This window comes from Ammospiza nelsoni, chromosome 2 (genome assembly GCF_027579445.1).
Source record: "Ammospiza nelsoni isolate bAmmNel1 chromosome 2, bAmmNel1.pri, whole genome shotgun sequence".
Taxonomy (NCBI): domain Eukaryota; kingdom Metazoa; phylum Chordata; class Aves; order Passeriformes; family Passerellidae; genus Ammospiza; species Ammospiza nelsoni.
Window position 1 is genome coordinate 81610688 of NC_080634.1, and position 12551 is coordinate 81623238.

The 12551-nt window shown below is 36.4% G+C and overlaps 1 protein-coding gene across 2 annotated transcripts in view; it reads right to left on the minus strand.

Annotated features, from left to right (window-relative positions):
• FGF14 (fibroblast growth factor 14) overlaps positions 1-12551 on the minus strand; it is a 382502-nt gene that overhangs the window by 78472 nt on the left and 291479 nt on the right. For both annotated transcript variants that reach the window (XM_059493448.1, XM_059493449.1), the window contains exon 3: positions 6741-6844. In XM_059493448.1, coding sequence (XP_059349431.1) covers positions 6741-6844 — 104 coding nt within the window. The remainder of the gene's footprint in view (positions 1-6740; positions 6845-12551) is intronic.

Consider the following 12551-nt stretch of genomic DNA (forward strand, 5'->3'; position numbering starts at 1 on the left):
TTGTCATACAATTATTGAAAAATATCCAGCTGCAGCTGCAGACCCTGTGATTGTTCAAACTTTGCGAAGGTGGAAGTGCAACTGTTATTCTTGGGGCATTTATATACATTCCAGGGAGAGAGAACACATATAGTAAGTGATTTTTGCACAGGGATAGGAGAAATATACATGAGAAAGGAAAATTAATTATTAAAGCAAATATGAAACTGTTTTTACTGATAAAAATTCAACTAGATCCTGGATACTGTAGACATTAATGAAACAATCAGGATATAAATATTTGGTTTAAGTGGCAAGAAACAGAGCTGCAAGTTTTGAGCCAAGTTCTGTTATTACCCCCAGTAAAATATTTAAATTCCAGGAGGAAACTACAGCCATAGAGTAAGAAGCCACACTAAAATACTGTATCCTTATGTATTCAAAGTGGCACTTTTCATTAAACAAATAGTTTATGAACAGTAGTTCAAATAGTAGCCATTGGTGGGTATGAAAAACTCAGGTCATAATCAACATAAGCATGAGACTCGAACAACAGTGATATCATCCTAAACATTTCTACAATGACGATATCATTATAAGATTTTCTGCAATACTGTTCTGCTCCACTGTGCTTTTTATCCACTTTCTTATATCCCTTCTTATCACAGTCTCCTCATGTCTGCCTCCTTTCATTCATTTCTTCCCTTCTCACTTCTCTCCTACCTTATCAAACTCTCAGGTGCCTCTGCATACCTCCTTTTTTACCTTATCTTGTGTGTGAAAGCATTGGCTTCAGCACATTCAATCAAAAATGTGCTGAAAACCTAACCCAGTAAAGAAAAGTCATGGACTTAGTATGTATTTTGTACCCCTTTTGTACTGCATGCTGCAGCAGGGACATTTGACACTCTTTTGTACAATATAGCAGAGCTATGTTATCAGTTGTTGCTTAAATGCTACCATAGAATAAATACATTCATTAGCAATTCTCTGTATTTATTTTTGGGAGGCAACCTGAGAGACAAATTATCTACCTCCAAAACCAGATATAAATAAGCATAAATCATGCAGATGTTTTCCTCCTCCCTGTCAGTGTATTTCAACTGCTGGAACATGCTGAACTTGTTTACCTTTTGAGAGATGCATCCCAGTTTACAGAGGAACACAGCCCTGAAACATGCTGCATCCCTTTCAAAAAACCATTTTTCCATACAAAATAAATATGGGTCACTTTCTAACTGATCCCAAATTGAATAAAAAATAACTAGAAATGTAAAAAACGTTATAGATATGTAAGGAAGCAGTTCAGTGGTAAGCCCTTGAAATAAGGGATTTTGTATAAGGTCTTGCCTTTACTCTCTTAAAAATATCACATAATCAGTTTTCAAAAGTCAATACCAGGAGCTGTGGTTTCAAATAATTAAAAATACCCATTTTCCTCTTTCCAAAGTGAGCCACAATACTTCCATGATACAGATAATGACAAGTGAAATAAGGTCCTACCCTTTTTTTAGTAAAGTCTGTGCTGGAAGATAAATGTGTGGGAGCAGGTTGAGACCCTAAAGCGTAAGTCTGACATAAGAAAGAAAATAATGTTCTCTATTGATCACAATATTATGAGACACTCCACTCTGATGTGCTTGCATTTACAAAACTACAGATACCTCAAGAGCAGTGAGTTTTACCCTTTTCTGATATTTAGTATACTTTTGACCACTAGAAATAAAAGTCTACATCTTTTCACAGAGCAAGCTTTATTTGTTACTTTTTCTATAAACAGATATATTGCCGGCTATTCCTACAACACTTTGCAAGGTGTAGAATGATCCAAAGGTGGAGAATGACCAAACCGTAGGCCAACTACTGTTGTAACAACGTTATCCTGATGTCAGCATGAACCCATTTTTGATTATTCTTGTAAAAAATTACAATTTAAAAACACCATATTTCCTCTTTGGTTTTGTCTTCTGCTTTGTTTATTATAAGGTTTTATGCACATTTGAACCTTCAAAGTACTGCACATGATAAGCTTTGCTATTCCGAAGCACAAAGGCTCTATGAAAAGCTAGACAAAATTTATTTTTCATTTGACTTTGAATTGAATAGTAGAAATACAGACTACTTCATTTCTCACTCTTTTCCAGGCTTCACTGAAGGTGCTCCTATGTTCTTGCTTGAGGCTGAATTTTGTTCTCCTCAGAGAGGTCAATTACATGGGCTTAAAGAAGTGGCAGAAATAGTGGCATTGGGAAGCCGCTGAAATGTCAGGAGAAATCCTCAAAGGCTTTTTTTTCAGGTGAGAGTTGCCGGAGCGATAGAACAAATACACTGCTCAGCAACAGATATTGATGTTCTCTCTCTTTCATGAAGGCTGTGACACAGACTGATATCTTACTGCAACAGAAACGCTGCCCCAACCAACACCCTTCCAACACCCTCAACACTGTGTACTGCGGCAGATCAAAAAAACAAACCCCCACCTCACAAAAGATTATTCTGTTAAGTGAGTAGTGCAACATTCCTAATTCTAAAATACTCTACAAAAAGTTGGTAAAACCTCTCCAGTACTTTCTACATCCTTCCAGTGAGGTTCCCACTACCCCATGCCCAGAAGAGGACCTCTGGAGCCACAGTGAGCAGTGGTGGAAGAGGGGACCAGGGAGGTCAGACCTGGCCTTGCAGGCTCAGTCATCTTTTAAAGCATCAGTCTTACTAAGAAACCATGCACTGAATTCCTATGACTTTGATATCTGCTGCTGGACAATATCACAGGTGTACTCTTTCCTCTCTGCTTTAGCTCACATCTCTGGTCTCAGAAAATTTGCAGAAGAAATGGTGAAAGAGGAAACACAAAGAAGAAAACAGAAGCAGGTTAAGATGTTCTAGACAGGACTTTTCCTTGTCTACATTTCGAATTTTCCCTTTTCTTTTACTCTGATACCTACCAAAGACAGGTAGTACAGTGACAAACTGCTCCTATGATAATAAAGGGAACCAGTAGCCCTTCCAAACACTCCCAGATATATCAAATAATTCTGGAGAAAAATCCATTGATGTAAACCCAGAGGGCTCTCATATCCTCATCACAGGAAAATAGGAATCATAAAATGGACTAACATTTTATAAGTTTTACGTCTGAATTTATCCTGCTAAGATAGCAGGAAATCCTAGAAGCAAAACAAAACCTGCAGCCCCCTGGAAGCTGAACTAATGAACCACTTGCAAAGGGAGTTGATCAAAATTAACATCAAACCCAACAAAAGCTTCTGCCAAGCACTGCACTGCCATCTTCTTGCTGCAGGCAATACCTGTTCCCCATGGAGAATCCCTGCAGCTGTGCTCCCTTTTTAAGTGCATGGAGTCAGTTTCATTGCTTTTGATTTTGACAAGACAAAATCTGAAAATGAAACCTCACCTTGCTCACCCTTCCAAAAGGAAGAAAGGAATAAGGCATAATTTTTGACTTTAGCATATGAAGTCCATAACTACAACTTCAAAAATCTTGCTAGTAACTGAGATGGCTCTTTGTGGAAGAATCCATATTTTCCAACTAGCTTTCACAGTTATTTAGTCAGTCATAAATATTAAATTATTCACAGTTCATTAAGCCATCTAAAATTAATGTCAACTCACTTTAATGATTCTCATTGCTCACTAACATACATATAGAACTGGAAAGCTACCAGTAGGTAAATATATCCTATTTATGGCTAGATACATTCAATATACAGATATAAATGTGTGTATATGTAAATATACACACACTGAGAAATAAAGTTGGACACAGCAATCCAAAGCTTCAAAATAGGTGAGTTTAATGGATAGCCTTTAAGTGAGTTAACCCTTAAAAGAACAAGCAAGAGCACAACATGAAAAGGCTTTTGTTCTCATATTTCATATGACAGAAAATAATTATTTATGGTATTACAATAAGAAACTTAAGTCCAGAGGAAAAAAATAGGTTATGATTTTGGAAAAAAATTGGAAAATTTCTCTCAGGAATTTTGCAAAATCCTGTCGAACTCCAAAGATTCTTCTTCTCCTTTATTTGACAAGACTTTGATAATGTATGTTAGAGACTCTGGCTCAATCAATTCACAAAGGACAGAATACAAATCTCAAGTGCTGCAGCAGGCAAAATAGGTATGAAAAGCTCTTGAGACTGATCTTCCTACACAATTTGTTGTCCTCCTGTTTCTGTTCCAAGAAATACTGACATAGCACTCTTCTGTGAATTTCTACACATTTTTCTAGTTTTTATTCTGAGAAATAGTTGAATAAATTTTAAATATAGCAGAATAAAGGGGAAAAAATTATTGACTCTCAAAGTGATGTAAACAACCATTAAAAAAGGATTTTAAAAAAGGCAAGAAACAATGTAAATTTTCATCTGACAATCTTTTTGTAAAACTAGTCGGTCACTGTACCTTCATTTTCTTCACACAGCACACACAGCAGCTTCACACATAATACCTTTGCTGTCAGTGCTGTTGCTTAATTAGTCAATGTGATGTGAACCTTATGATAAAAATAATTGAGCTGGGGCTTTGAGTCTCTGAAGAGAGGCAGCAACATGTAGGGTATTCTCACAAGATGCAGCTTTCATATCCTGTGAATACGAGTGTGATGGGAAGAAGGGACACCAAGCATAGGAGGGCTATACAGAACTTCAGTCTCAACTTAGACTGAAAATGCTACTAAGTCTACAAGGCATGATTACTTTTTTCCAAAACTTTATAAGCAATTGCTAATAAATATAAATATAGGTACATTTTAACTAAAATTCCCATTATGCAGCAGCTTTTTCAGTGATGGCAGTTGGCATATGAAACTTAGAAAACTGTTTTCTCCCATTCTCTCCTAAATAGCCAAGGGAAAAATATGTAACATGTAATACAGAACTTCTGCATTCAGGTGCAACAGATACACAGATGTGAAAGAGTCAAAAAGTTCACCAAAACAGTAATAGAAATTTTATATTCAAATGCATTAGTCTTTAAGGTGAAAGCAGGCAATTGCTGAGACAAAAATGTATTTCCAGTGTTGTCAATACATTATATGAAACAAACAAACCTGTATTACAGCACTGATGTTTGGAAATCAATACCTTTAAATTTTTGATCAAATGTTATTTTTTTTTCTTCTTGAAAAAAGTTTAAGTTGAAAATATTTTCATAGACATAACAAAGTCTTCCACTGTGTTTTGTAATGTGTCAATTTGTAATTTAATGGGCCACTCATCTTTCATTCTCTGCACAAGGAAAAGTAAGCAGTACCTTAGAAAAACAATCCTCGCCTCACTTAACTTCATTTAACTTGAATCATTTCCAGAATAATACATAAAAACAGTGCCTACTTTGTACAAGTGTGGTCCCCCTGCAAAATTAACCATGAGGAAACAGCACATCTTCTGAAATTTATATTTCTTTCTGGGGGACTGAGAATGCACTTCAGGAACAGTGTTGGGCAAGAATGTACTCTTCAGTGTGCCAACACATAAAAAAAAATGCTCTTCATGCCATGATCCAGAAATTACCTTCCCCCACAATGTGATGGAACTAGAAAGTCAGTAATTTGTTTTCTCTAACATCACTAAGTTTTTTTCTTCAAGTTTTCTTCCTTTTGATAGCATATATTGCATGTTTTCCTGTGATAGAATTTTTATTTTGAACAGATGTAAAAAGAAGGTAGACAGTACTGCTTGAGTTTCCAGCAGGCATTTTGTGAGGAGGAATTTTCTCTTTGTCTTGACATTGGCATTCAAGATTAGTTCCATTTTTCATCCTAATTAGCTTTTGCAAGACAATTGTGTGTTTGAAACAAACAGAATACTTTCCCTCAGGGCATCAGAAACTTAATCTTTCCAATTTCTTTTCAACGGACATTGAAAACAAAGCAGTGTATTGTAACTCAGATGGGAATTAAGAACTATGTGACGCAAAAAATGGAAAAAGCACTATGTAAATAAATTTACCATAGATGTCAATAACAATACAGTAGTGAAAAATCCTTTACGCCACCTTGTTAATACCTGACAGAACTGCCTGTTCACATTAAAGGCTGTCCACCCTTCAAAGGAAGTTAAGACCCTAAATTTAAACAAAACTGAGGAATTTTATATTCACAACACACTGAGTGATTAGCATCAAATCATTTGAAATAACAGAAACAATCTGGGGTCTTTCTGGTCACTTTATCCAGCAGTCTTCTTTGTGACTCAAAAAGACTTTTTTTAAACTTTGATCATTCAACAGAGGTAATAGTCCCTCCTTGTGTTTGATATCAAAAAATCAGTAATTCTAAGCATACAGTTACAAGATTATTGTGACAAACCATAAGGCTGTTAATAACGTTTTAGATGGAAGTTGTACTCATAAATCTTATCAACAAAAATAATGGTCAGAGTGGTTTTTGGATTCTGATCAACAAGACTAAGAAAATAATTTTAGGTCCTTACTTAAAAATTTTGAAGAACTGAAATGAAAATTATAATCTTTGTGGTATATGGCAATCTACTATGAAAGCCTGCCAGGAAAAGAGCTCTATGGTGTGCTTTTTTGGGATTGCTAACATTCAGACTTTCATATGTAGTACACAGTAATTTCTACTGTGTCCCATTTATAAATAATGCTAGGCACAAGCATGGTGTGTGCAACATACACAGACATTGCAGGACTTCTTAAAAGTGGACACCCATCTCATTCCTGTGTAGACTTCAGCTTCAGCTGTGCCTCCTAAACAGAGTCCAGCAAGGTACTTACTGATGTGTAGAGGAAACCTTCTCCATTTAGGGCTATATACAACCCAGTCTTTACACCCTGGATGGCGACAACTCGAAGTCCCACTGGTATAAGGTTGAATAAAGCTGTGAAGAAAACACACGTTCAGACATAAATATGCCACAGTTAATACAATTGTCTAATAAACATAATTAGCAGAAAAAGAAAAATAGTTCTGCATAATTTTTTTATGTTTTTAAAATTAGACTAACTCAGAAAATCTTTCTTCTTTGATTCTGGCAAGTAGCTCTTTATTTTCCTGGGCATTTTTATGGTTTTCAACTAAAAGGTGCCCTCATCAAAGACTGCTGTCAAAGGATCTGTGGTTTCAAATTTTTTTTTTCTTTTTTGAATGTTATATTTGATACAAGTGGTACCAAACGGTGTCAGGCAATGACAGAGGCTTACCATAGTTCATAAAAGCACTGAAATATGTGCTTGATTCTACATTGGAATAAATGTTATTGAAGAGAATACAGAACTTGGGGTAATAATTAGAAAATAATCAGAAAAGCAACTAATAACAAATACCCTAGAAATACTCTATACCTCTGTAGTAATCCAAACAGCCACTGTCTGAAAAAAGACCAGTGTGAAGAGTGGGAGTTTACCAGCCTCACCACAGAAAAACACAAGTTGTGTAAGTAGGTGGCATGAACAAATTCTTCTAAAACTTATGCCAGCACACACCTATATTACATTTACTGACTCATGCTAGAAAATTAGATGGAAATCACACATCAGTTTTGGAAGAAAAGACCAGGATGAGACAGAGTTTATGCTAAATGTTTTTTCCACTGTGGATAAGCCCGGGACTCCCAAGTCCTTGGATGAAAACCAAAAGCACAACCTGTGTATCCAACATATGGAGTGGGGACAATGTTTCTACCAAGTGTCAGGAACACAGTAACACCTACAAGTGAATTCCTCAAAATTTAAGAAGGACATCCATAGGTGTGACCAAAAAATGTACTGAATGAGGCTATCTGTAATCAGAATGCCATAGCTAAAGCCCAAACCAGAGAAAAAAGATCATTTAATTGCAGTGGATAAATACATTTCTCAAGATGTGAAAATTCCTGCTTGGTCAAAGAACAAAAATCCATCCAGTTTGTTTATGATGAATATGACCAAGTCTTTACAATTGAGAAAAAAAAGCATAGGTAGACTACTAGAAATGTAGACGTATAAAAAAAGAGACACCTTTCCTTCGGCATTGTCATGCAAAAAAATAATGCGTAACATCAGATAATTTTAGGAATACACAAAGCCAGTTTAAAGCTAGGAATTGTAGCAGAGTTCTTCCTAGAGCGGTAGAAAGAAAAATATATAGAAAAGAGCTCTAGAAGAACTGAAAAAATTGGCAGGTTTACAAAGAAAATAAAAGAGATTACAAGAATTAGCACAAATTAATTTTAATTTCTGTTATTTCCAAATTTCTCCATTATGATAGGATATTACAGTGCTCTTCACAAAAAAAAAAAAAAATTGGTACAGATAAGGTTCCCTCTTTAATAAATGTAAAGCAATGAAATATGGCACTCGCAGAAAAGATATCCCAAGAGCATATAGGCTAAAGAATGCATGGCTTAAGGGCTTTTAGTTCAATGTAATTTGGAAGTCAAAAATTAGTTATAAACTCCTCATTGTCCATGCATTTCATTATCCTTAAATGAAACAATGTCAAAACCAGAAAAATCACTGCTGTGTGTTGTGGAGGGAGAGTCTGTCACAGCAAAACAAAGTATCAGATGGCAATTGAGTTTGGATTTTTTCCTAGAAAAAAGAAATTGCAGGAGCGAATCATGCTAAAGGGACTGAAGAAACAATTGAAGGGACACAAGGAAGGAAAAACAAACAATACTTATATAAAGAAAAGAGGTGAACACAAAAGACAAGTCAGCCATGAGAAGTCAGTTAATGAAAAATAATTCGGTCATAGTGGTTCAGTCAAATATTCTGAAATGTAAATATTATATACCATATTACAAATAAAAATAAAGCACCAAAGCTAGAAAAAAAATCCAACCACCACTGAACAAGAATTACAGGCCTGTAACACAGCAGTGTTTTGTGTAGCCTATAAAGTTACTGAAGTGGCTTATAGTTGCTGGTGAATTCAGAAAGCACTGCGGAAGGCATGGAATGCATCTTTTACCGCCACCAAATTTTCATTGGAGATTTTCAGAGATCCTGTAATTAGTCTAAACCCTTAAAATTTTAGAGTGTGGCCTGAAATGCTGCAATTTTGCACAGTCAGAATATTCAATAAGCTTCACAAAATCCTCCAGACTTGAGGAAAACTAGGGAGGCCAGTCTACATTCAGCTATTGATTGACAAATGTTCAGCAATGTGTTTCATACCGGGGACAGCAAAACATGCACCAGGAAGGCACAGCATGTGTTTTAATGCACTTTGAAGCAGGCCAAAAGTAATTCAATTTCCTCCAGAGCGTGATTGGGCAGTACTCTTCACTGAGCAAGACTTTTGCATTCAATTACACATTTCAAACATACCTAGGATTCACCTGTGGCATACCTCACTTTAGTAAAAACTGCTCTGAGAAAAACAGAAAGCCTTCTATAGTCTGCTGGCATTCCAGTTCTGCACAGCCAAACATATGTTCTTATCTGAGGGGGTTGCTAAAATGAGCCATGTCCCCTGCTTCCTTCTCTCTTTAAGAAAATTATCTGAAACCAAAACCTGGGGAGTGAGGTCCCTGAACATCTTTATGTGCCTAAAGCCTGTTCAGTGAGTCTATAGATGGGTTGAGAGGGTGGACAGCCCCCAACAGCCCAGGAAATACAGCAGTGCCTGGTGCTCAGTGTTCCCATGCTGCATGCTTTGGTAGAAAGCCTGGCAATTCCACATGTAAGTAGGACGTGAGAGCATCAGGGAAGAGAACGGAACTTATTGGCAGAAATGGTGCAAGTAAAACCCTTTCTCCTTGTCAGTGCTAAGAGTGCACACTCCCTTAGCTTTGCTTTGTGCTCTATCTAAACCACAGCTATAAAGCATTTGGGTTCTCTGCCTTTTCCTAAGCCTGCAAGCCTACTCCCACCACAAAATATCAGAAAATGGGGATGGGGACAGTTAGCAGGAACAACTGCCATGAAAAAGGGTTATTTGTTTAGGTTTCATGGAGGACACTTGCAGGAACTCCAAATCTGAGTTGGATTCTAGTCCTCAAAAAGTTTTAGCAAAAGTTTGAGTCCACTTTTTCAATAAGCAATCTCTCCTTTCTTGAGCAAAACACAAAACCCCCGTATAACTCTTTCCTTCTTTTATGTTATACCAACACAGTCCATTAACTTGAAATCTGAAATGCTTGAAATCAGATATTTCCATATACTTGTGGAAGTCTATTTAGGTACAATTTACTTGTAGCTGCAAGAAAATTGCTATTACAGATCACTGTTTTTCTCAGGAATCTTGTTACAGACTGACTGTTAAAGAGTTCTGAACTTGCAGCCTCTTCTGCGTGCACACTGCCCTTGTGGCAGTTAACAAAACTTTCCACAGTACCAAATCTCCAATCTCAATCTCAAGGCAACTACTTCTTCAATTTATTTTCACCTGCAGGCCCACAGGCAAAAATGACAACTTCATCAAAACATCTTTTAGATTGGCAATGACTGCAAGGAGTTTGGTGCTTAGAGATTTGTCCATCCATTTCTTATGGAGCAAACCAATTCTAGCTGCCCAGTCTTACAGAAGACATAATTAAAACTTTTTTTTTTTTGAGTATGACTGAACATTTACCTGTCACACTAAGATTATCCCAGTGGGAGAAACAGGCTTACCTAACTCCTAGAAGTGATGTAAATAGATGAGTAAATGCCTGCATAATTCTTTGAAGACAAACTTCAGTAAAAAGCACTGCAAGCATCAGGCTGCAGATATTTCTGTGCAGTAATCCAAAATTAACATTCATTAATCCAAATTTAACAGCACTGCAGGTGTTTTTTTCCTAATCTTTATGTGCTTTATTTCTATCTAATTATCTCCTTTACCATACAAGGGTGCTGTAAAGGTTATTTTATGAGTACCTTCAAACCAAAATGTGATAGTGGTAGGTATTCTGTTAAGACATTAAAAAGTTAATGCTTCCACGTTCAATTTGGAAGATATAAATAGAAGTATGCATTAAAAGATGAAAATAAAGGAATGTTAAATGGTTGCAGGATTCCTTGAAGAGCAACTCTACCAGGTACCAAGCACCACAAAGGAACTAAAGCATATTGCAGCATAATAAAAGATGTGCACAGCACAACCAAGTAAGATGTTCTTGGATAATATTCACTTTTTCATTCATCAGTATATTAAATATGACTACCAATAGGTAATAATGTTGTTTTAATCAGAGAATATTATAAAAATGTTATAAAACAACTGTAATTTCATAAGGGTTACAAAATGCAACATTTGAGTGTTACAATCAGGTCTGTCAACTGTAAAGGAAAGTATCCTCATTTGCGTTGCATTTTTTCAGTGGTCATTGGCTGAGATACACTCTAGGTGAATTTAAAAAAGCTATAGACCTGAAAGATTCAGGGTTTCAACCTCAGAAATTAAAAAGTTGTAACTGTCTGTTTCTCAAATTAATTAGTCTTCCTGCTAAACCTACCCTTCATTCACGAGACAAAACTTTGAAGATAGACAAAAGCCTAAAACAGCTGGTTTAGATGGGGAGGACAGGAGGAGAATGTAATGCTTGTTACTACAAGCACATATGGAAATCGTTTCTATCTCCTTATGATTTCTGTGCAGGACCTTGTTTTTCCTAATTAATAATGATGAGGCCAGTGAAGCAAGCTGTATTTGCACCTGTAAAGTCCAAGAACATGAGAGTGAGTGTGACAGCTACACTGAGTAGAACCTCAGTAACGAAAGCTACAGCTTTAACCACAGCCACTCCTGCTTTTGCTGCAAGCAAGACACATAAGCAAACCAGAAACTGAAAGGTATTAGAGAAATTAAATTAAAACAAAAAACAAAACCAAACAGCTAAAACAAGATATCACTGAGACTGGGGCAAAAAAAAAAAATAAATACAGACTGTGCACAGACTGTGCACACAAGATTGTTAGGCTAACAACCTTAATTTAGGGAAGTAATTTGAGGAAACTCAGCACCATTAACCAATAGGTGCATTAATTACAATTGTTTCATGAAACATCTTTATCTTGGAAAAGTTATAAAAAGAAGTTACAACAATGAACTGAAACCTGTTTGTTTACGTTGAGTTCTAATGTCATGGCCATCAACATGAGCGGCAAAAGTACATTCATGCAATTGCACATCAATCTTCCTTCCTTTTTCATGCAAGTTTTTGCACACAGTGATACACTAAAAATCTTGTCACCCCTCTCTGCAGTCTCTGGCCTTTACTCGAACTGGGACAATGAGCAGCTGATTAAAGCAGCTGGTACAACTCATTTTGACTTCAGATAGAAGCAAATTTTAATCTTAGTTTGAGCTACCTTGCTATAACACTGTGACTACAAAAGGGTGTAAAGTTATGTTTACTGACATACATGTAAAATGAGTACAAAATTATATAGGCACTTGAGGGAATTTTAACTCCAAGTACTTCTCTAATTGCTTGACATAGAATACATGGCAACAGCACAAAAAAGTAGCAGCATGACTAAGCTTCAAACAGTTTCCTTGCTGAAGACAAAAAAGAAGCTGCATCTTTTTTCTCTCCCTCTCTCCTCGCTCCCTCTGGCTTCTCTGACACCCAGTTACTCAGTGGGCTCTCTTCAGGGACACTGAATAGTCAGAAGGCA